The sequence below is a fragment of the Canis lupus genome, chromosome 23, assembly GCF_011100685.1.
Source record: "Canis lupus familiaris isolate Mischka breed German Shepherd chromosome 23, alternate assembly UU_Cfam_GSD_1.0, whole genome shotgun sequence".
Taxonomy (NCBI): domain Eukaryota; kingdom Metazoa; phylum Chordata; class Mammalia; order Carnivora; family Canidae; genus Canis; species Canis lupus.
The window spans coordinates 45,606,503-45,630,845 of NC_049244.1; the positions used below are offsets into that span (position 1 = coordinate 45,606,503).

At 38.6% G+C, this 24,343-nt stretch overlaps 1 protein-coding gene across 2 annotated transcripts in view; it reads left to right on the forward strand.

Annotated features, from left to right (window-relative positions):
• The first annotated feature begins 1,448 nt into the window (after positions 1–1,448).
• Positions 1,449–24,343, forward strand: part of TSC22D2 (TSC22 domain family member 2) — a 47,831-nt gene continuing 24,936 nt past the window's right edge. Inside the window, exons 1-2 of one of the 2 annotated variants that reach the window (XM_038571204.1) lie at positions 1,449–3,539; positions 14,634–14,705. In XM_038571204.1, the coding sequence (XP_038427132.1) occupies positions 1,618–3,539; positions 14,634–14,705 (1,994 nt within the window). In that variant the 5' untranslated portion in view covers positions 1,449–1,617. The remainder of the gene's footprint in view (positions 3,540–14,633; positions 14,706–24,343) is intronic. The other variant, XM_038571205.1, reaches the window with a different exon arrangement.

Sequence of the window (24,343 nt, forward strand, 5' to 3'; positions counted from 1 at the left end):
CTGGCTGAAAAGATCAGTTTTCTGACTCAGTCTGGCTTAGCTGCTCTTGGTTAATCATCCCCATTTCGCCTCTGACTCTAGTGGTCAGCATTTATCTGCAGACTTTTTTAAGGGACTCGCTCCCCCTAAGCAGCGCCCCTCTCTATCCTGCCTCAATCCCCCCTCACCCCCATTTCTATCGCCCCCTGTTTCTCTTAAGATTTTTTTTGCTAAACATTAGACACAGCACATGACCTCCATCCAGCGTTCCGGCGTCTCGGAACAAAACCTGCTGGCGCGGTCGTCCGGCTTCTCCAGGCTGCGCATTTAGGAGGCTTTGCGCTCTTCAACTCCTAAAGACCTGAAGCGTAAATGCTCAATTCAAAAAAAAAAAAAAAAAAAAATTTAAATTTAAAAAAAAAGCTCCCTTTTTTATTTTTTTAAACCTTTAGCCCCGCCCACCCTTCCCCTCCCCTCCCCTCCCCAAGCCTCCACGCGAAACTGCAGGAAACCGGAGGGGGCGGGGCGCTGACGTCACGACGCCGGCGCGTCACGGAACGGCGGCGGCTGCGGCGCTGGCGGTGGCTGCGGCAGCGGCGGCATTTTAGTCGACAGAGGCGGCGGCGGCGGCAGCGGGGCTGCTGCTCCTCCCAGCATCCCTGGCGCGGCCATTTCAGCCCCATCTTGGCCGAGGGGAGGGAGCTGCAGCCGCCGCTTGAGCAGTTTGAATTTTCAGTTTCTCCGGGGTCCGCCGACCCGGCGCACCGAGGAGGAGCCGAGGAAGCTCCCGCCGCTCGCTACCTCACGCAGCCGGAGCGTCTCCGCTCGCCGCCGCCGCCGCCGCCCCTCAGTCTTCTCAGGAGCCGCGCGGGGAGGCCGCCGCCGCCGCCGTCGCCGCCGCCCGCGGGGTGGCTCCCCCGTGAGGGGAGGACCGCGCCGGCCTTCCCTCCCTCCCCCGGAGCGGGCTTCCGCCGGAGACGGCCGACATGGCCCCGGGGCTGAGCTCCGGCTGACGCCGGGGAGGAGGGGGCCGCCCGCGGACCTTCAGCCCGCCCCAGCCCGCCCCAGCCCGCGGCTCCGGCCGGAATCCGGACTCCCCGGCTCCGGACTCGCCGCCGCTTCCCCTGCTTCCCGGCGCTGACGAGCCCGAGCGGGGCCGCGCCGCCCCTCACGCCGCCCCTCGCGCCGCCGCCGCCGCCGCCGCCGCCCCGCCGCCCTCCCGCCGCCCTCCCGCCCCCGGCCGAGGCCTGCGGACCGCGCCGAGCGCCGAGCTGCGCCGACCACGGCGGCCCCGGCGCCGGGAGCAGGAAGCCGGCCGCCCGCCCCTGCCCTCGCGCCCGCGCCCGCGCCGCCGCCGAGGGGATTGAATTGAGGCGCCGCGGCTGCGGGAGGCGACGAGGAAGGAGGAGCGGCCGCGCGAGGGCGTCGGGGGGCAGAGCCGGAGGAAGCGGCGCGGAGGGATGCGTCCCGGAGCGGCCGGCGCCCCGAGCGGCCGGGGGCTCTGAGCAGCGGCCGCCCGGCCTCCCCGACCCCAGCGCGGACTCGGACTTTGCCTCCTGGGGGCCCCCCCTTGCCGGTTTCCGGCCACACCGCGGAGGAGCCGGCGCGCCTCTCCGCCCCCCGCCGGCCTCCCTCACCATGTCCAAGATGCCGGCCAAGAAGAAGAGCTGCTTCCAGATCACCAGTGTCACCACCGCCCAGGTGGCCACTAGCATCACCGAGGACACCGAGAGCCTGGACGACCCGGACGAGTCGCGCACAGAGGACGTGTCCTCCGAGATCTTCGACGTGTCTCGGGCCACCGACTACGGCCCCGAGGAGGTCTGCGAGCGCAGCTCCTCCGAAGAGACGCTCAACAATGTTGGGGATGCGGAGACTCCCGGGACCGTGTCCCCGAACCTCCTGCTGGACGGACAGCTGGCGGCCGCGGCGGCGGCTCCCGCCAACGGAGGAGGAGCCGCGGCGGCCCGGAGCGTGGCCGGCGCGCTGGCCGGTACCCCGGCGGCCCCCTCGGCGGGGGCACCGGGCGCCCCCCCGGCGGCGGGCTCGTCCGCCGGGCCTGGGACTGCGGCCCCAGCACAGCCCCCCACCACTTGCAGTTCCCGTTTTCGAGTCATCAAGCTGGACCACGGGAGCGGGGAGCCCTACCGACGCGGCCGATGGACGTGCATGGAATACTATGAGCGGGATTCAGACAGCAGCGTCCTGACCAGGTCCGGGGATTGCATTAGGCACAGCAGTACTTTCGACCAGACTGCGGAGCGGGACAGCGGCCTGGGCGCCACCGGAGGGTCGGTGGTGGTGGTGGTGGCCTCCGTGCCGGGGGCGCACGGGCCCGACTCGGGAACTGACAGTTCCCTGACTGCTGTGTCACAGCTACCCCCGTCGGAGAAAATGAGCCAGCCCGCCCCGGCCCAGCCGCAGAGTTTTGGCGTTGGGCAGCCACAGCCACCGCCGCCCGTAGGTGGGGCTGTGGTTCAAAGCGCGGCTCCGGTGCCGCCGTTCCCGGGAGCCGCGGCCGGGCCACAGCCAATGATCGCGGCCCCGCAGCCAAGCCAGCCCCAGGGAACCGGCCCCGGCGTCCTCCCGCAGGGCCCCAGTGGACAAGGGCTGCCGCTGACGAATGTAACCCTGCCGCAGCAGCCGGGCCCCGCGGTCGGCGCTCCTGCGACGCAGCAGCCCCAGCCGTTCGCGTACCCCCAGCCTCAGCTACCGCCCGGGCATTTGCTGCCAGTCCAGCCCGCGGGGCAGAGTGAGTACCTACAGCAGCACGTGGCCGGCCTGCAGCCGCCAAGCCCCGCGCAGCCCTCGTCCACCGGCGCCGGAGCGAGCCTTCCCGTGGGCGCCGGCCCGACTGCCGCCGCGGTGGGGGCGCAGATAATGGGCGTGGCTTCCCTGCCCGGCGAGGCCGTGGCCCCGGGGCCGGGACCCGCGCCCGGAGGACAGGCGGCGCCCGGTCAGCCGGCCGGAGTGCCCCTGGCTGCTCTTGGATGCGCGGTGCAGCCGGGCCTGGTCCCCCCTGGGACCGTGCAGCCCCAGTCCGTGCCTCCGCCGCAGATGGGTGGCAGTGGGGCGCCGGCAGCCGTGCCCGGCGGCCCCCACGCCGTTCTACCCGGAGTTCCAAACGTGCCTGCAGCCGCGCCCGCTCCAAGCGTGCCTAGTGCGTCTACCACCTCCATTACTATGCCAAATGTCCCCGCGCCGCTGGCCCAGTCGCAGCAGCTGAGCAGCCATACGCCCGTCAGCCGGAGCAGCAGCGTAATCCCGCACGGTGGGCTGCCCTTAGCGCCAGGCACACCCAGTGCACCGACGAGTCTACCGCAGGCTGACCTAAGCCAGTTCCAGACTCAGACCCAGCCTTTGGTCGGGCAAGCCGACGATACCAGAAGAAAATCAGAACCCCTACCTCAACCACCACTTTCTCTCATTGCTGAAACTAAGCCTGTCGTGAAGCCTCCTGTTGCAGATGCCCTGGCCAACCCCCTTCAGTTAACACCTATGAACAGTCTCGCCACCTCTGTGTTCAGCATAGCTATTCCCGTGGATGGCGATGAAGACAGGTATGGAAATCTTCCTTAAAATACTTGATAGGAACCCTTGACCAAACACTAGTTTAGAATGCAACTTAAGAGTTCTTCGCCCCCCCCCCCCCCGCAGTTTGAGGCCCTTAGCATTTTTTAAATAGACAAATTGCGTTTTTAGTCAGATTGATTTGTCAGTTTTTGAAAAGGCGTTAGTTTTAGATTGCTAATGTAAAGGTGTGTGATGAGAGAATTGGTCTTGTCACAGTCATTTAAGAGCATTGAATTGGATAAGGATACAACGTTTGTTCATTCAGAAAGATGGGTTTAAGCTTAATTTTCTCGATTTACAGGTGGTACCTGGTAGATTATGCCCCATAGCATTTTCTTAGGTAACAATCACACCTGAACGCTTATGGCAGAGTTTTGTCAGTGTGAGTTTGGAGACCAGGACATACAATTAGAAGTTTCCCATTCTGGAAAACCAGAGGTCGTATAATAGGGATAGATCCATGTAAGGAATCTCCTCCAGTGTGTCTGCAAAGGCTGGAGAGAGTGGTGAAATGTCATGTCTGGCTTTGAAGATCATATCGTCCTCCAGCCTTTTTAATAAAAGAACATAGAAGGTCAGGAGGCTTCCCAGTGACATCGTTAAGACCCCCCCCCCTTTTTTTTTAAAGCAAAAGGTGTGTTATCATCCATCAGTTTTTTGTTTTGTTTTGTTTTGTTTTACTATAGAAAGGGAGGTATGAAATAAGACTCTGACAGTAGTAAAAGCTACAGTTCTTGAAGTTAGAGTAATTTTATAGTAAAAGTGTTCATGTCAATAATTGGCTCCCTCTATTTAAGGGATGCTTTCTATAATGGTTTAAGTGAAAATTGGTGTATTGCCATACCAATTCTACAACAGTTGATGTTTGGTTATGGTTCAGTGAGGATTTTAAGTGGTTTTCAGGAAATGTCACCGGAAAATTTGACACACATTGCAAATTTTTAAAAACCGACTTGTTACAAAGCTTTAAAATTACATTTAAAAATTACAGAGAAGGTTTCAGGTACTTTACAGTTAAGCATTTATTTGCTGGAGTTTTTTCTTTTGAGCGAGGTTAATTTTAGATATGTTAAAAGCTGTTTTTATGGGTTTCTAGAATAATTGGTGTGTAGAACAATGAGATCTGTTAAAGCTTTTTCTTCTTGTTTCTTCTGAGTTCCTTCACATTCTTAACTTTTCATTTCTAATTAGCCCTGAATTATTGTTATATACTTCTGTTGGTTTGAAAAATGCTCACTGAAATCATCTTCTCTGCTTTTTGTAATTCAAAGTTCATCTTTTTTTGTAGGTGACTTGCTTGTTGGGAGTCTTTTTTCCATTTGAGAACTCTTAGAGAATACCACGTGTCCCATAAGTGAGCCCAGCTAGCTAGTCATTGAGAAATTTTATATGGATGGGACTAACCAAGTAAGAAATTGATTCCACAAGCCATTCAGAAAAATCCCTCTTTACATCTGCTCCCATATTTCATTTTTCACACATAGGGGCACATCTGAAGTGCAGATTGAGTTTATTTGTTCACCTTTTGTAAGAGGCAACAGATAATCTTCCCTTTTCTAGCTGCCAGAAGCCAGGTTTTTCTCATGGGTTGGTAAATAATCATTTGCTTGCCTCTCTGTTCCTATTGTACATTGCCCCCATATCTCAAGAAATGATGAGTGGTTTCCCAAACCACACTCCCCTCATAAAACACAGGCACATCTATAAATGAAGAATGTATTTTCTCTCCTCTTCACCACCTCTCTGTTTACAGCCTTTGTAATTAAATTCCCCAGAACTTTAATACGATGATATGGCATGAAGCAGAGAGCTCTGTTGACAAATGGAAACTCTGGGATGTATTCTTTAGGGTATGACCTCAAAATGCAGTTATTTATCCTCTTAACTTTATTAAAAGGGTTAATCATTTTTGAGAGTCTTATTTCAGAAGGTGAATGAACTACAGATACTAACCGTATCTGTTCTTATCAATTGCAACAGTTAATCCAGTGCTGGGGTTTTGATGTGTGTGCAGTCCTATATTAAATGTGTTACTTCCCTCCCCCACCCAGTCTTTTAAAATCTGCATTGCTTATCAAATGTCCATTTCTAATTTTTGTTACTCTTTCATTGGTTTTTAATGTAACATGCTAGTTTTCAAGATGTAATCTTACACATTTGACTATTTTGTCTCTGGACCAACACACCTGGTGAAGGAATAAATCCATTAAGTAGAAAGTTTTTTGTTTTTGTTTTTAATGGAAAGCCTTTGTAAAAGGGAATTTTAAAGTTGTATGCTTGAAATTAAATAACAGTTTTTCTAGGCGTATGCTAAAATTACTGAGATGACTATTTTTGAGGAAAACGTACCAACAAAAATCATAATTTTAATATGATTTGGGGTTGCCTTCTTAAAATCTGCATACAGTTTTAGTTGCAGTCATTCAAATGCAAAATAAAACATTGGAGTGACAGGTCTTGAGTAATTATGACTTTGTGAATGGATTGACAAATTTCAGATCCTAAAATTTTGTGAATAGTTGCTCTTTTAAGTTACTGTGTTAGTAACTAGTTTTTTGAGAAAAGGAAGGAAAATGGAAGATTAACAAATGATTGAGTTTCTTCAGTTTGATATATTGAAAACTATCTTGTGATTTTTGGCTCCATTACCATAATACAAGGCTTCATTTTGAGACTTTCTGAAAAGAGGACTTTATAGTCATACATTTTAGTAATATACCTTTCAAAGGGCTGATGGTTGTATATAGAAAGCAAGAATATATTTTAAAGTTCAGTTAACACTGCCTGTTGACTCTATATTAGTAATTACTCTAAAGTCTATATATTATTCTAGCCTTTCTCATTGGAAAGGCTTATAGTCCGTTGTTTCTTTAAACTGATTTTGTATAAACTGGAGAATATTGTAATGGTTGAAAATATAGTTCATAAAAAAGCCACTTTTCCAGTGAAAGTTACAAAATTTGTTTAAATTACTTACACACTTAACAGACCCCTTTTTGGTAAATGGGGAGAGATGCAAAATATTACTGGCCCTTTTGGAAAGGGAACACAGTACAGATCGTTTTCCATAGATAGCTGACCAATGTGAACCCTGTAGGCCACATTCCAGGAACTCTTATGAATGGCTGCAATTGTGAACTGTCAGCTACAACCAAGGATTGTTAGAAACCTGGTTGTAAGGATCCCTTAGTGGTAGATATCTTTATATCTTGTTTAATGACTTTATTTGTGTAGCTTGCTAATGACTACTGATTAAGTATTATAAATTGTGAATGTTAAGTGGTGTACCCTGGTAGGTGCTATTACTACTAATTTTGTTTATACAATTATATGTATATCTCAAATATATACACACATACTTGTGCAGGTTTTTAACTTGATGATTGAGATTATGTAAATGTATAAGAGCCAGAACTGTCACTCTTTATTGTATAATCTATAGATACTTACTATAGAGCTCTGAAAGTCTCACTGCATTTAGTCTTTACAAATGAAAGCTCCTTAGGTGAATCTGTATTTCTTGGGAGCTATGTTTCTTTATCAATATTGAAATGTGGACATAGTTTTGCCCTTCCAGCTTTTCAGTTGTTTAAATCACACACTGCATGTTATCTTATGTACTCTTACCCAGGATTTTGTGATCAAAGTGTAAATCCTGTGTATGAGTGGCGTTATTATTTAATATGAAAAATGATGGATTCATCAGAGTGCCATACTAATTACTAAAATATACTTTAGTCATAAACATGGCTCTAAATAAAGGCAATTATAGATTTCCAGAAGGATTGATGGTCCAAAAGTGTATCAGTAGGAATATGGCTTTAGTTTTGTTTTTTTATTAGCAGTGACCTATATATTGTTCAAAAGTTTTTATGAACTAAATTCTATAGGCTGTACATTGCATAACCTTTAGTAAACGTAGGGGCTTATATGTGTGTGCGTAAGGCACACTCTAAGTAGCTATTTTAGTAACACTATTTTTTCCTTGTAGGGGGAGTATCTTGAATGAAACTGCTTTTATGAGAAGTCATTTTTTTTTTTTAAATAATACTAGTACTGTGCTGTATATGTTTTCTACTTCCTGAGGATAAGTGTAATATTAAACTGTTCTTTGAGAATTCTGATATCACTGCTTTGGAAATAGTAAAACATGATACTGGATTTATAGATCTGGTATTTGCTAATTTGAAATAGAGTTTAGTCTTTCTCTGCACCAGAAGAGATTGGAAGTAAGTCATGCGCTTTAGTGTTCTAGTAACAAAGAGCACCCCCAACAATCAGATGGTTAAAAAAGACCAAAATTAGTCTCTTTACGGAGGAATGGTTTTGATAGGGGAATATAAAAAGATCTTGGCTTTTCTTTCCTAAAATAACAGAAGTTGGGGCAGGGGGAGGTAGAGAGTGATGGCAGATAACCAAGACAGAAGAAAATAGAGCAAAATAACATGAAATACGGGTCTCAGAAGGAATTAGGAACACTTACTACTACTGAAGAAAAGGCATCTAATTCCTTTTTTAAATAATTGTTTTAGACTAGTAGGTATTTCCTTTTTGAACAAATACTGTTTATTTCTTAATACTCCTTAAGTATGAGGAAGAGGGGGTTTATAAAAACAGATTTGTCTATTTTAATGTGGCCTTAATGATGATGTTCCCTAAGTAATTTCTTGTTAATGGGAAGAGCAGAGTTTAATAAAAATTTGTAATAGTTGACAGTATTTAAGGGGTATGAATAGCAAAATTCCTGACTTGGAATAAATCCTTTATGTTAGTTTTTTCTTTATACTAAACCAAGTGGACTTGTGATTTGAGGCTGCTCTTTTATGTGGTCTAATAAAATTACTGCATCCACAAAGAATGTACATACCTGAATCATTGGTATAATTTGGGTCTTTCCCACAGCAGTTCTTGAACATACCAGATTACTCAATATTTATTACATTCTTAATCTGGCAATCTGACATAGCTCAGGGCAAAAACCCCTCCATAAAGATTTAGGAACAGTAACCAATTCATATCATTCCTATACATTGTTCTATGACTTTCATAATGTATTTTAATGTATACATTTCAAATTTGGCTGATAATATTAAGGATATGTTATTTGCTTATATCTCTAAAAAGTATGTTCATAATTTCTGCTTTTAAACAGCTGAATTAAGTTTCATTCATGCTTCTCTGGGTTGCTTACATCTCAAATTTAAAGCCCAATATTAGACTTAGTTTTATTTCTCTGTACCCTACTAACATTTGTTAAAAAGAATGAACTCTTATTAAGTTGTATGTTTATATGTGATGGTTACATTAAAATTCTGCAGATCATTGAGTAGGACATACACTAAGTCCCATGTTAGTTGGAGTAAGCAAGACAAATAAGTGAAGTCCTAATGTTAAATTACTTAAAGCCTCCTTTCCCCATGAGCTTTCACTAAAATTTGATAAAATAATATTAATGTATAGATAGAAGAGAAACTGAAATTAATATGTCGATTATTTGTAAGTAACGCTGGTGTGTTTTAAATGCAATTTTTAACGTTTTAGGCAATACTTCATTATTAAACAAGTAAATTGTTTAATCTGTGAATGAAAGATGCCCAAAGCAAAGTTTAAAACTAACTAGTTTCTAGGGGAGAATTAGAAATAAGTTTTACTAAATAGTTTTGTAAGTTAAACCAAAACCCATCTTTGTATTTGAGCTACCTAGCTTTTGAAAAACAAAAAAGGAGAGGGAGGCTCTTGGTCAAATAGAATCAGTAGAGTGTTTAATTATGTTTTAGCGTGTAATGTGAATGACTGTTACAGACAGTGGAGTTGGACATGCCTGGGCTGAAGTCCCAACTATGCTATATACCTGAAGCATTTTTTGGCCTTCAGCTCTCATTATTTAGTCTTATAGACCCCATGTTTACCCCCATATGAAAAATGAGGATAATACTTGTGTTGGTGAGGTTGAGAGGATTAAATGAGGTATACAAATAATTTGTCAACAATTCGTATATAATGTATGTATGGCAAGCATACACATACCGAAATATTAGCAATTGCATAGTCCACAAACTGCTCTCCCAGATCACATCCTAACATGCTATAAATCATAGCGAGAGTCTTCAGTTTTGATCTGAAAGTATAATTGCATGGTATGGATGTAATCAGAGAAAGGGAGACATTGTTCTAGGCCAGAAAAGTCATGATGATGTAAGATTTATAGCAGTTGTGTTCTAATCCTGGCTTTTCTACCACTTAGTCCGTTTCTTTGGTTAAGTCTTTTATCTCCGTTTTCCTCATTGGTAAAGTTAGAATTTGAGACTTGGGCAGATTTTTAAGGTTCCCTGTGTATGACTCGATACATTTAGATGCGTTTCATAAGAGAGCTTGCCAACTTAAACCTTCCTGCCACCAGACTATCATGTGACCAAAAAAACAAAGCTTGCAGATACTCATCAAGTAGGTTGAATGCCCAAGAAAACACTTAAAGTGACAGTATGCCATTCAACTTTGTGTTCTCTAAATAGTAAGTACTTGGATACAGAAATGAGGACTATCCTGCCCTGCCAAGATCTCAGATTATATGAAAATAATTATCAAACGTGTACTTTGATATACATTATAGACAGTGGTAGAATAAATATAAGGTGCTAATCAGAACAGTTTAGGACACAAAGCCAGATTTAGTATGGGGAGGAAATAGACTGACTCCTGCTTAAAATTATTATCTGTGTAGGTAATACATTCACACAGCTCTAAATATACAAGACTATAAACTGAAAGCCTCTGCACCTCCAGCCACCCAGTTTCTGTCCTCAGCATCATTCCGTTATTGTGCATTCTTTTAAAGACAACTCTTAGACTGAATTTTTAAATGGGTGACTTAGGTTAGGTCACTGATAAAAAAAAAAAAAAAGGATGATTTTCTGAGTAGAGGAAGATGACAGTTTGTGTAACAGTGTGGAAGAATGAGATGTCAGATTTGGGAAATGATGTGATTAATTTGACAGGAACCAGAGTGAAGGGCTTAAATGTCATGGTGAGAAATTGAGGTGTTGTGTTTTTTATTTTTTATCAGAAGTTTATGGTTGCCATTAAAGGTGTTTCTTGAAGCTTTTATTGTTAAAGTAGTATGTATCTTGGAACCATTTCATTATCCTTTTCAGTGATTGTTGTACTTAATAATGTTGGAATATTTGGTATCCGTTAAGATACTCTACCAAAAGTAGATTTTTATATAGCATGATGTGGAAACTGTAATCCTATATTAAATACAAACCAAGCTTAAATTTTGTTAGGCCTTATGGATGCATAATCTCTTTTCAGCAACTGTAAGGAAGTGTTCCTCCCATTTTTATGGACTAAGGAAACAGACTTTGAGGATTTGAATTACATAGTTATTGAGTAACATTGCATAGATTCAGAGTGAGGCCTTCTGAGTCCAAAGCCAGTGCTTTTGGATATTTCCAGAGTTAGTTTTGTTTTATTAATTTGCTGATTATGAGATGGAGGAAGGAAAAGCTTCTCTAGCTACTGATATTTTGTGTTGTAACCCTTTACCTAAAGGATATTTTTAATCATTTTAAATCCTTTAGATAATAATGTTGGAGATGGCCCTTGTTCCTCTGCTTATTGTGTTTCCCTGGCTTCTATTTAGAGATCTTTAAAGTTGAGTTTTGACATAAGGGAAGAAAATATTTGCTGAGTTCAGGGCTCATGTACCTCATCCTTTAAGCTCCCACAATGTTTGTAGTTTAGTTTTTAGGTATAGTATATGTCTATGTTTTTCCTCTGTTACAGTTACTCTACAAAGATAGTATCTTAGCAAAGCAGGTAGATATGTGTCACATTCTAGTCACTCTGTGATGTACTACTTTCATGTACTCAGAAATTAACAGGACAGGTTATTTAGTATATAAAGTCAAGGGGAAAAGGATATGTTTTGTTCATTGATTTTGAAAAATGTCTACAAATGAGAGAACATTTTCATTTTTCATTTATGTGGCTGAAATAAATTCGGAATAAACCACACCTCAGTCTTCCTAAGAAGTGCTTTCTTGGCTTTATATTTAGATCAGTAGTTAACATTGACATCAAATATGTTATTAGAAAACTGGTTTCAAATTTTATTTCTTGGGCAGAAGAGAAATTTGTGACCAAAGTTGGATAAAATTCATTATATCTTTCTAATAAATTTTTATTAATGTTGGTTGCCACTTGGTGCCTTCAGATTACATAGACTGTAACCTTGAAATGATCCCCATTAACAGTGTTTTCCTTGGGCTTTTAATTTCCTCAATTTTATGTCATTCCAAAACAGAAGTCTTTGATGATCAAGCCCTTCAGTATTTACAAATGGCTCTTTTGAAGTTCTTGATCAGCTAGGTTTTACAGACTTGTTTAACCTATGCCTATTAATCAATATTTTGAGAGTAATTGTTGCTATTTGCTAGAAATCCCTCAAGTTTATGGAAAACATCCCTGCTGAAGTATTCCAGAAACCAAAAATGTCATGTTTTATAAGACTTGTCTAAATGTTTATCTTTGGAATCTAGACTATTTAAATTTTTCTAGAGTACATAGATTGTATTACTCCATATGGCTTCTTCATTTTGAATGTATGTAGAAAGTGATTCACTGCCAGCTTTTGCAACCTAAATCTATTCGTTCTGACATGTTCTGAAGACTTTAGGTTCGTTTGTAGTATTTTATTTCATAGGTTCCTTTTTTGCCCCAAGATACACAACTAACTGCAGATATGTTCTTTTTTCACTTCTACATTTGACTTATGAGAAACATTTCATTTTTAGAGTCTGTGCTGTAAAAATGCTGGAGTCTCATAACTTAAGTTATATGATTTCATTTAAAATGAATTTATCTGGCATGAATTTGATTCAAATTAAATATATATGTATGTATTTTTCTAAAGTCAGGGGATCTGAAGGTTTTTTTAAAGAATGTCATCCTCATAAATATATTGTAAATACTCTTTAATGAATTTTAAATTCCAGACTTGCAGAATAACCTCTAGGTTTACTCTTTATTATTTTCTCATATTTAGTACTTTCCTCTTTGAGTTACTCTGTTTTAAATCCAAGGTCTTCAAATAGACCTTTGTGAGTAGCAAACTTGTCATATGGTCCCGGGTAAGCCTGGTATTTAAAAAAAAAAAAAAAAAATGCCAATCGAGTTTTCAGTTGGTTCAGTTGTCTCTGATTTAATTTGTTAGACTGATTTCCAAGTAAGTACAGTGGAGAGAAAAGGGCCTGACAAATATATCTTGAGAGGATCCAAGCTGTTAAATAGTAGTTAGCAGCCTCTTAATCCTTGATATTAGTAGGTCTTGGACCTAGTCTAGAGAAAAATAGAGAAAGAGTTAAAAGAATAGAAAGGAGTTTAAAGTAGATAGAGCAGGCAAAGAGAAATACATACACTGAAGATGCCAATTAAAGCAGTTGCTTTGGTGATACTCTGGCTTCTAGTGTCTTGTCTGCCTTTCCTAATTTTGGATCATCTAAGAGGTACCCTAGTGTTAAAATAAAAAACGCCTTTTAAAAAATGTATTTTTAAAAAACTCAGTAGATGAATGATACAGTAAGGCTAATCTGAATTTTGAAATCATGGAATTTATTGAGCATTTGTTCTGCTTGTTGATCATTGACACTTGATTGGTATTCCAGTAGAATTTGGAAATTGTTTTCTTATTGTACTAGTAAAGTAGAGACTGTCTTAAGGTGCTTGTGAGGGTCTCAGAATTGCCATGTTGTATTTGAACTTCATTTTGGTGATAAAATAATAGCCATTATTTGTTGGCCATTGATTATATATACAGGGAGCTTTATATATAGTCTCAGTTCCTTAACCACCCTGCAAGGTTTAGATCATAATATCACCATTTAAGTGATAAAGAGACAAACCTGGAGAGGTTAATATTGAACTCTACTGTATGTTTAGCATAGTGGTTTAAGAGCATAAACTCTAGGACCAGATTGTTACCTACTAGCTCTGTGTCATCAGTCAAGTAACTTCTATCTGATCTGTTTCCTTATTGATGAGATGGGAACAATAATAACACCTACCACTTAGGGTTGTTGTAGAATTGCATTAATAAATGTAAAACAATCAGAATAATGTCTGGTATGTAATAAGCACTTGTGTTCTTAACTTGCTGTTAGTTGGCTATAGCATGGGTCAAGGATTTTAGAGGTAATGTGACAAGTTTTTGTTAGCTCCCTAGTGTTGTATAGATTGGAGTTGGGGAACTACGGGAATATGCTGAGGTAGACGGGGAGCTATTAGAAAGCAGGTTTGTCAAAAGGTTAGTTAGTAGTCCCTAAGAAACTACTCCAGAGCTGTGAGGTGAATCATGAAGGCTGGGAGCTTGCCAGGATGAGCCCATCAGTTAAGATTCTATGGTTATAGCCCTAGGGAGTGTGTCTCTAGGGAATGGTAGAAATAGATGGTGATTAAGATGTGGGAGCTTTTACCTCTTAAAGGGGCATTACTAATGCAAGAAATTAGAAAGCTGTCATATAATTGCTGTGCCATGTTTTGCCCTAATCCAGAGAAACCACATGTAAATAAATGGATTATGAAGGTAGAAATCCTATCAAGTTCATCCCAGAAAAGGACTCAATTGTTCATCATCAAACCCTATCAAATAGATCTGAATTTTTATATTATGAAGATGTAGTAGCTTAATTTATTTTACATGAATATCATACCTGGGAACAGCTTTGCTAAACTGCTAAATGTTTAGAGACTTATAAAGGCATCTGATACAGAGTAGTATGCACTGGTCCCATTCACATGAATATAAACATAGGCGCACACACATAATTGGATGTTATTTTATCTGTATTAAACCCTTTCTTCTAGAACCATAATCCTGAATTATTGTGAGGGTCAGCTGGATTTCATTCGGTTTTTTAATTTCTTTCAAAATGTTTTTAAGCAAGCTTTTATGTAGTTTTTTTTTTTTTTATTAAAGCTGTTACACAATATTAGAAATCTAAAATCTTCCATCTTTTTTTGAAAAGTAGTGATTTTACTGTACTTTCTCAACCTCATTTCCATTTGATTCTTGGATCTCACAGGAATCCTTCAACTGCTTTCTACCAAGCGTTCCATTTGAACACGTTTCAGGAATCAAAGAACCTCTGGGATAGGTATGAATACTTACATATGGAATGCATACATACAAAAGTGTATGCATGAATTGCTTTGCACTGTACTGGTTTCTCATCATTAAACCTAAACTTTATATGTCATTTTAGGGGGGGAAATCATGCGATATCTAGCATGGGACAAAGCAGCAAAATAAACCAAAAGAACAATCTATATTTTAAATAGAATATAAACATACTTTTCTTTTTACTTCACTTTTAACTATATTTACTTTTTTGAAGGATTTACAGATTCTATTGAATTTTATTATATGAAATATCCACTTATCCTTGTATATTTTAGTGTAAAAATATATTCTGTAAAATAAACTACAGTTAATTTACTTTTGTCCTATTTTATATGCTTTCTCTGTAAATGCCTTAGTGACTCAAAGCAAAATGTTATTTCATATTAAGAAATTGGAGAAATTACAAGACCAAGTTATCAAAAACAGTCATTGTTGAATCCTGTTGAGAAACTAACATCAAGCTTGTTTGTTAGATTCCCTAGACCTGCCTACTTTACTGTTTTGTAAACCCCTAAAACAGTTTTTCTCTTAGAAATGCTATATACATTTTGTTTTTAACTTTTTAAAATATAAAGTCTTAAGAGTTCATTTATAGCAAAAGATAATTTGGTTTATCTTTCTGCTTAACACACATTTTAAGTAGTATATGCTCTGTTCAGTTATTTTGCTGAATATTTATCAGTGCTCCATCATTCTGTCTTTAATTAATAGAACAAGCACAAACGCTATTTTAAAAATTCACACAAAGCTTCGTTAGATTCTTTTAACTCTGCCTGGCAACGCATTTGTGTCCTCTGGCATAGTTTGGATACTACTCATGGACTTAACTCCATCTCTTTCATTAGAAAAGAGTATTGCTAAGTGCATGTACATGTCATGTTCAGACATGGTTTATATTGCCTACAAATGGTAACAGTCTTTTAATTCTTAGGCTTGATTTGCTTGTGTGTTACTCTAAAGAGATTTTCTAACAAAACATCTTTTCAGTGAATGTTCCTTAACTGAAAATGTTTTAAAACAGTTACTTACAGAGCAAGAACTTCTAAAATTTATAGTACAATGTTTATAACTTCAATTTTGAAATTATATAGCTGTATCAATGTAAATTAAGACATAAATGTAAATTGTGGCATGAAACAAGCATGAAAGTTCAGTCATTCAAAAGGCTTATCCAGTGTAGCCAGGGTGAGTACTTTGGGTTGTACTTTCCTTTTTTTTTTTTTTTATTTTATTTTATTTTATTTTATTTTATTTTATTTTATTTTATTTATTTATTTATGATAGAGAGAGAGAGAGAGAGAGGGGCAGAGACATAGGCAGAGGAAGAAGCAGGCTCCATGCACCGGGAGTCCGATGTGGGATTCGATCCCGGGTCTCCAGGATCGCGCCCTGGGCTAAAGGCAGGCGCCAAACCGCTGTGCCACCCAGGGATCCCTACTTTCCCATTAGAAAAAGGAAAAATAATATTCTGTTTAGAAATGTAATAAGAAATAGTATTGGTTGTATGGTAATTTATTTCAAATAGCTAAATTTTGTAAGCTACCACGATACCATTATTAGTAAGAGCTCTTATTTTCATCAGGACAATGTAGAAAGATGTTTTATTTTTTGTAATTTTGACCTAATATTAAAGGTTTTTGTTTCATAATAAAACAACCATAGAAGTTGCCTACTCATCATTTGTTGTTACAGCCAAATACTCCTTATCTGTTTTCTTTTCTAGATACAGAAGTATTTAAGGTATCAGAAATGGAGGCAAGTTGCTGTATCTGTAGTTTCTCATTGGTTGAATGTATTTTCTCTTCTCCTTGAAGCCTGTTATCCAGAGCCAAAACCATTAATAGTTTGTTAATAGTACGTTAATGCCAAACTATAATCAGAACTTCTATTCTAGATCAGCCATTCTGCACTATAAGTTGGCCCTTTGGTACTAAAGTGACAGGTCCAACCCAATACTAGTGGTTTCCTTTTAACTTGGCACCTAGCTTATTAAATTTTCATTAGAGGGATACCTAGCTAGCTCAGTTGGTAGAGCGTGTGACTCTTGATCTCGGGGTCATGAGTCAAGCCCCAGGCTGGGTATAGAGATTACTTAAATAAGATAAAACTTAAAATTGTTTCAATTGATAGGAGCAGTAGGTTAGCTTTAATAGTTCTAACTGTATGACCTCAGTTGGCCAATATCTACTACAGACTTTTTAGTAATTATATTAGCAAATAAAGTATTATCGACGATACATTCTTTTTCATTGCAGACAGGGTTGAAGGTTTGTGTTAAACTTTTAAAAATATTAAATATAACTTCTCCTGACTATGTTTGTGTTAGATTTCACCAAATTGCCTTGTTCATTTTTTTACTGTTATAAATTAAGGGTTTTTAAACCAATTTTACTAATTTGGCAAGTATGTATTTTGCAGGAATGATTCTATTGAACAGAACCATTCAAGAGCTTAAGGGACTGTAAATCCTTTACATTATCTACTTAGTTTGAGGTATAAAAATTGCTTATCAGTATGGACATATACTATATTTCAGGCTCTTATTTATGAAATCATGGAACTCATTTTCAGTAGACAGCTTTTAAGCCCTGTGCCAGTTTTCATTAAACCTGCCCTAAATAGCTGAAGATCCTTGGTTTTGCTTTACTTGAAAGACTGGAATTTTTTTTTTTTTTTTTTCAGAATTCTTCTAGCAGAGTATCTTTTAATCAAAATACAAGTAATTAATATACCTTTCCTCACATTGACTCAGAGGTCCCTAATGGCTCCTTTGTTTCCTTCCCTATTTAAATTAGAATTAGCAAGTTGACAAGTTTTCCACCCATTTGCTTCTGCCTGTATTTAGAAATTCTCTTTCCATTGATAGCCAATGCTTTATTCAGTTACTGTACTAAAATTGAAGCTACTGTCAAGCCTGCCTTTCCCTTTTCCTGTAGGTGCCATCATTGTTCTCTGTCTTCCCAGTTTGTCATTTGCAGAGTATTCAGGGAATCAATCAAGCTGAAACCATCTTACTCCAAATAAAAGGACACCTCTTATTCCAAATAAAAGGACAAATGATACTGATAGCTCAAAAATAATACAACCCTTCCTTAGGAAGTGCAGAATGTTTGCATTGATGGTTTATTAAACTGAATAATGTAGCTGTCATAATTAGCTTTCTGGAGATTATCTTACTATAGTGATACTTAGTGATAGTCTAGCCTATTGGCATTTCAGAGTAATAACTTTAAATTTTGACTTTCTACTTCTTTAAAGAACAGTCCCAAACTTAATTATTGGCATTGCTTTGTTAACAGCGACAAAATTAGAAGTTTAGAAACTTATTTTACTTAGGAAAGAGCCTGGGGAACAGGCTCTTGTTGGGAGTCCTTTGTCTGGGAAAAAAAAAAAAAAAAAAAGCTGAGGGTAAGAATTTATAGCAAACAAATTTACCCTCTTGTATATAGCAGGTCAGTAAGGTAAAAGAATATTAGGGAGGAAGAAACTTTTGCTCAGGTAGACTAAAGGAAGAAACCGGGTAATCTGTCAGGATTTAAACTTCGTTGATAAACGCTTGCAGTATTTCTGCCTTAATGAAGAAAATGCATAAGTGTAGTTAACAAATGAGAGTAACAGTTGCTGGGTGTGCTATCCCTGTGAGTTGGCTTGTCCTTCTTTATGATAGCACCACTCTTTAAAGAGATAACGAATAAGGAAAGTAGTGCACATGGTTATTATTAACTTAAAATGAATGTCTAAGTTTATGGTCTTTTTACTAGATACCTGATTTCAGTGAAGATGTTTTATTTTTTATAGTGATTATTCACTTAATCTATAATGTAGTTTAAGAATTACTGGATTTTTTAAAGTTCTTCTTTAAATCAAGCTATTTTGTGTTAGAAAACAAGTATTCAGTATTTTCTATAATTGATCCTATGAAATTTCATTTTTGAAGTTAGTAAATCAGAAATAAGCTGCTTGTATGAGATAATTTGTTTTATTCATCTGCCTAGAAGGTTGGGTTAATCTAGTTTTTGGAAGCTCAGTGATAAGACTTAAAAATATTTTTATTGAAGTATAATTTGTATCAGAAAGGTACACAATTTATAAATGTATACCTCAAACTGAATACACCTGTGTAACCAAGACCCAGCTCAGACACAATATTGTAAGCTCCTTATTTTGTGTCTGTATTTATCTGGACCCAACCAGTCCAAACCTATGTTGTTATAAGGTCAACAGTACATAATTTTGAAGAATCGCCATAGTGAATTGCTTTTTTGGAGACTGTTACTAGTTAAATATTCTCTCCTTATTAGGTGATGTTTTATTATAAGTACCTTGAGGATGATATGAACCTGAACTATTTTTGTAAGCACCCCAAACATATTCTCTAATAATTCGTCCTTTAGTACTTACATAATTTATTATGTGATTACATTTTGACCTATTCCAGTTACAGACACCCAGTAGAAGATAATTAGAGACATGATGATGTTAGAGGACAGTTTTAGTGACCTGTCACCTTGTAGGACTGGATCTCAGATTTATATAAAAATCTAAGGACATGCTTATAAAATATCCAGACATTAAAGTAGGAAGTTACAGCTATTCTTGGATGATAGCATTTATAAATTTAACAATCTGAAGCATGTGAAGAGATTGAGAAATTGGCAGACCTTGTATGTAAATTCAGGAAAGTTGAAATTTAGGTCAGAATGAAAAAATACCTAACATGTATTAGTTGCCTGTGTTTTACAGTATTGATCAGCAAGTGATATTGATTAGCAAGTGACAGGCCTGTCAAAAAAGCTAATGTAATTTTAGGCAATCTTTTTATAAGTAGAAAAAAGAGGAAAAGATAGTGACAGATTTATTGTACCCTATTTGTATAGGATAGTTACTCTAAATACAAAGGTAACTAGAAACTCTACCTGGACAGCCAGGGGATATTTCAACAGAGGCTTTGAGCTTACTTTCTACAAGTAGATGCATTCCTACAAAATAGTCTTGTCATCACTACAAATTAATATTAATACAATTAATAATTTTCTTCCTGGCTATGTCAGGAATGATGACCTTGAATGAGGCTTAAAGCCAATTATTTTTAAAATCCTTATTCTGTAGAATTATCCCCCCCCCCCCCCACACACACACACACACTTAGTTCTAAATGGGAAAGAAGAGATAAGAAAAACATTGGAATTGAGCTCCTTGTTTTTTCATTGTTGGCCATGATTATCAGAAAACCTGAAATAGGGTGCCTGGGTGGCTCATTTGGTTAAGTACTTGACTCAGTCTCCCTCAGGTCTTCATCTCAGTTTAAGCCCTTTGTTGAGCTCCATGTTGGGCATGTAGTAGGCTAATGAAAACCTCAAAGAGCTGTGTATTTGCTTAATGAATGAAAGACTGGCAAACTCTTAGGAAAGAATCCCATATCAGAGGTAATTAAGGGGGGGGCGGTCACAATAGGAAAAACAATGAGCTGGGTCTTAATAGGGAAAAGATATGGAAGAACGACATCACATGATTGAAAGTGTTGTCATTTAAAATTCAGACATTTTATGTCTCTCAAGTATAGCCTGGAAGTATTGGTCAAAGCTTCTTTAGGAAGTGGCCTTTTGAGTTGGAACCTGAAAGGTGCATAGAATTTGGTCATCAAGAGTTAAAGACCTGAGGGAAAGCGAAAATTCCAGTTAGAGGAATTCAGCCACTGTGAAAGTACAGGTCATATGTGATAAGGATGGTTAAATTTGGTGCACAAATCATTTGAAGACAACAGAGAAGAGATATTTGATTGGACAGAGATCAGAGATAATAGAAATGTAATGAAGACCTGAATGAGGGAATCAAGATGAGGAAAGATCAGTTGTCAGAAGATAGGAATTATGTGATGTTACAACTCAAGGGATATGCCAGGGAAAAGCAGTCAAATTTGATTCCAGAGTCTCAAACCTAATGGACTGAGGGAATGGTGGTACTGTTAGGAAATATTAGTGAAAGAATTGGTGTGGGAAGGAGAAAATAATAATGAGCTTCTTAGTTTTAGTTACTTTTGGATGAGTTGAGCTGGTGGAAAATCAAGGTGGAAATACTCAAGGTATAACTAGAGCTGCAGACCTGTTAGAGAAGCTAAGGCTAGAAGAGATTGAAGACCATTTATTTATTTGTTTCATTATTGTTATTACTATTGCTATTATTTTTTTAGAGTTCGAGCTTTAGAAAAGGCTGAGATTGCCAAGAAGTAGCAGAGTAGGCTAAGAGGATCAAGCCAGGACCTTGGGAAACACTACCTACTTTTAGAGAACAGGAGAAGCTCTGAAGAAGACACGTGATCTTAGAGACTAGAAGATTCTGGGGATATTATTTACTAACCAAAATGAAAGAGAATATTTGAATCTATTTTAAAAATTTCAAATTTACAGAAGAATTATAAGAATAATTAAAAACTCTCCAGTAATCTTACTGAGATTGAACATTCATTAACATTTTGTCATACTTGCTTTATTATCCTAACATTATTTAGGAATCCTTTAAGAGTAAGTTGTAGATACCCTGTCCATTTGATCAAAGAATACTTTTAGCTTATGTTGCCTAAGAAGATTATATGACAACAGTTTAATTAGCAAACTCAGGTTTGATATATTGTTATCTAATATGTAATATACAGTTTATATTCAGATTTTACGGTTGTCCCAGTGTCTTTCATGACATTTTTTACTTCATCCAAAAGCCAATACAAGACCACAGAATGCATTTAATTATCAAACACTTGTCTTTTTTCCTTCTGTCTTATATAGATAAATATTTTTCTTATTAGTCTTCAGTAGAACTATCTAAAGTTTGAGTAGACTTAAAGTCTGTATTATAAGGGGTGTGGAGCAGAGATAGGCAAGATGCCTAAAATCCAGCTGAAACAATTATTGGGACTGGAAAATGTTATAAGAAGATCTCTTATTTCTCACAGTTTGGAGGGGGGTGATGGCAAGGAGAGAGGTAATGGCAAGGAAAACATATTAATGTGGATGTGTCCCTTGAAACAGAAATTGAAGTGTATTCATGCACCATTTTTTTTCTGTATCATTTTGTGTATATATATATATATATATATATGTATGTATTAAGTTGGGATTCTAATTATCTGGAATTGGAAAAAGTCGTTAATTTGAAGACATTTTTAGTTACCTCTTGGGCTTTACAAATTATATAATTGCTATCCATTATATTCTGTTGTATCCTCGTAGGTTCATTCTGACAGTTGCCTAGGGTTGATTGTCTGCTGCCAGATTTTTAACCATTAGGTATGCATCTCATTGTTTGATATGCTATTTAGTGGATCCTAAGCATTTCTTCTCCTCTCTTAGCTTTGCTGTGGTTGGCTAAAATGGGATAACCTGATATACTGACATTATTTTCATCACATAACCAGACTTCAGAATTGATGATGAAAACCTGACAGCTCATCCATTATATGCTTCTGCTCATGTGTTTACCACCTTCTTTAGTTAGTAAATTTTCTTAACATAAGTGGTCACAGCCTACCCTGTAAGGTCATGGTTATTGTTTTCAGGGTGGAATTTGAGAAGCAGTTGAAATAGGTGAAAATAGTTGGTAAGGTCTTGTTAATTTATTTTTACTTTTCACCAGAATAGTTTAAGTAAACCAAACCTTTGACTAGAACAGAAACTTGTGTGAATTAACGTGTAAACTAATTTGCTAAACCCAATTTATTTTTTTCTGCAGAATCTAGAACTCTGTAGCAAAGCTTTTTAAGAAAAATCTCTTACTGAACTTGTTCAGATGAGAAGGATATTTAAATATAGCCTGAAGTTGTTGAACCAGAACAAACATATGTAACATCTGTTTTGTTTTCCTCCCAGACTTTTAACAATTTAAAAACTCAAAATCACACTTCTTTCAGTGTATTTAAAAATACAAAATATAGTGTATTTTATCTGCAGATAGTTTGGCAACCTTTTGGGAAGAAAGAAATATTAAGTGGAATTATTTTATATTTTTGTTTCATTCATTAGGGTTGGTATAGATGAGAGAAATGGCTGACTATATTCTAGTTGGCATTCTCTTTGTGTGCAAATGTGCCCACTTGTACCAATATTCTAAGTCACTCAGATCAAGATTATATATATATATATTAGATGTTTGTGATTGATATAAAGCATTTAAATGCATTAGCTTACCCAAAATTAGCTCCTGAGTTTAGGTTTCTGTTAACTGTTTCTAAAACTTTTTTCATATTTTACAGAAACAAATTTAAACGTGCTAATTTAGAATATATATTCATTGATATATATCTTTAAGAAATAGCATTCTTATGCCATTTTGTTTCCGGGTTATTTTCAAAGTTTAAAGATCCTTAGTTATAAATACTAAAAGGTTTGGAAGGTGCTCATTGTATTTTTTTATTTTCTGTTTTTAATTATTTTTGGCCCAGAAAGAGTGGTATATGTAACTTGTGTCTTGAAAGCCAAAAATTGTATCTTATATGACATATCTACCTGGTGATATGTCCAGATGAAGAAGGTATTCTTTCCCTAGGTCTACAGACTATTTGAAGGGTAAGGAGGGAGAAGAGTTGTATTGTCTGGCTAATCCCACTCCTTCTGTTCACAGTGACTATTGACAATTGATCTTCAGAAAATTACTTTGCAGTACTTTTCTATTTTAGATATTGCTAACTTAGTTGAAGAGTAGTTGTATTTTCTAATGTTAGCTGTTATTAATGAAAGCTCAGAGTCAAATATACAGCTTTCTGTTAACAAAGCCTGCCATTCCTTATCACCTATGTATTTGAATAATGTATAATCGGCTTCCATCTACTGTTTTACCTTTTTTATCTTCTGTCCCAACCCCCATTTCTATTTATTTTAATCCTCTGTATGTTATTTCTACTCCTTCTGAGAAAATGAGGATTTTAAATCATTTGTGAATGAATATGATCTATTAAAAATACCAATAACCTATCTTGTTAGGTGTATTTTCTAAAGCTGTATGAATGAAATTTTCTAAGCAATGTATTTTGCATTTCTTCCACTAACAGGTACATTTGATATGAAGTATAACATGCTAAACACCTTTTCATATATTTCTCATACTTAGTTTTTAACAACTATCTTGGCTCACCCACAGATACATGAAGTTTCCTATAATTGTGTATGTCTTTTTATATGTGAGTTTCTTAGAACACACAGTGTTCGTATTCTGTTAGATATGTTTGGACTAATTTTTTTTTTCATAAGCTTATTTTTGATATTCCTAGCCTCATTTTCCCAATAAGTAATCTATGGAAAGACTATACATACTTTATTGGGAGTCATACAGGATTGGCCCATTTCCCCCTTTAAAATTCTTCTTAAAAATAAGCATTTCTTGATGTTTAGGGAAGCAAGCATTGATTTATCATGTCTAGGGTTTCTCAAAACAGTGTAGTGAACTTTTTGAAGAAGGTGGTTTACACTTGAAAGTGAAATTTTGTACCAAACAAAGCAAAGCATATTTATTCAAATAGCAAGTTCCTTTAGGAACTTTGTAGGTTTTACCTAATTTCACATACAAGTTTTCAGATGACTTGGAAATTGCAGATCATCCACCTTCTTACCCCTGTTTTCTCTA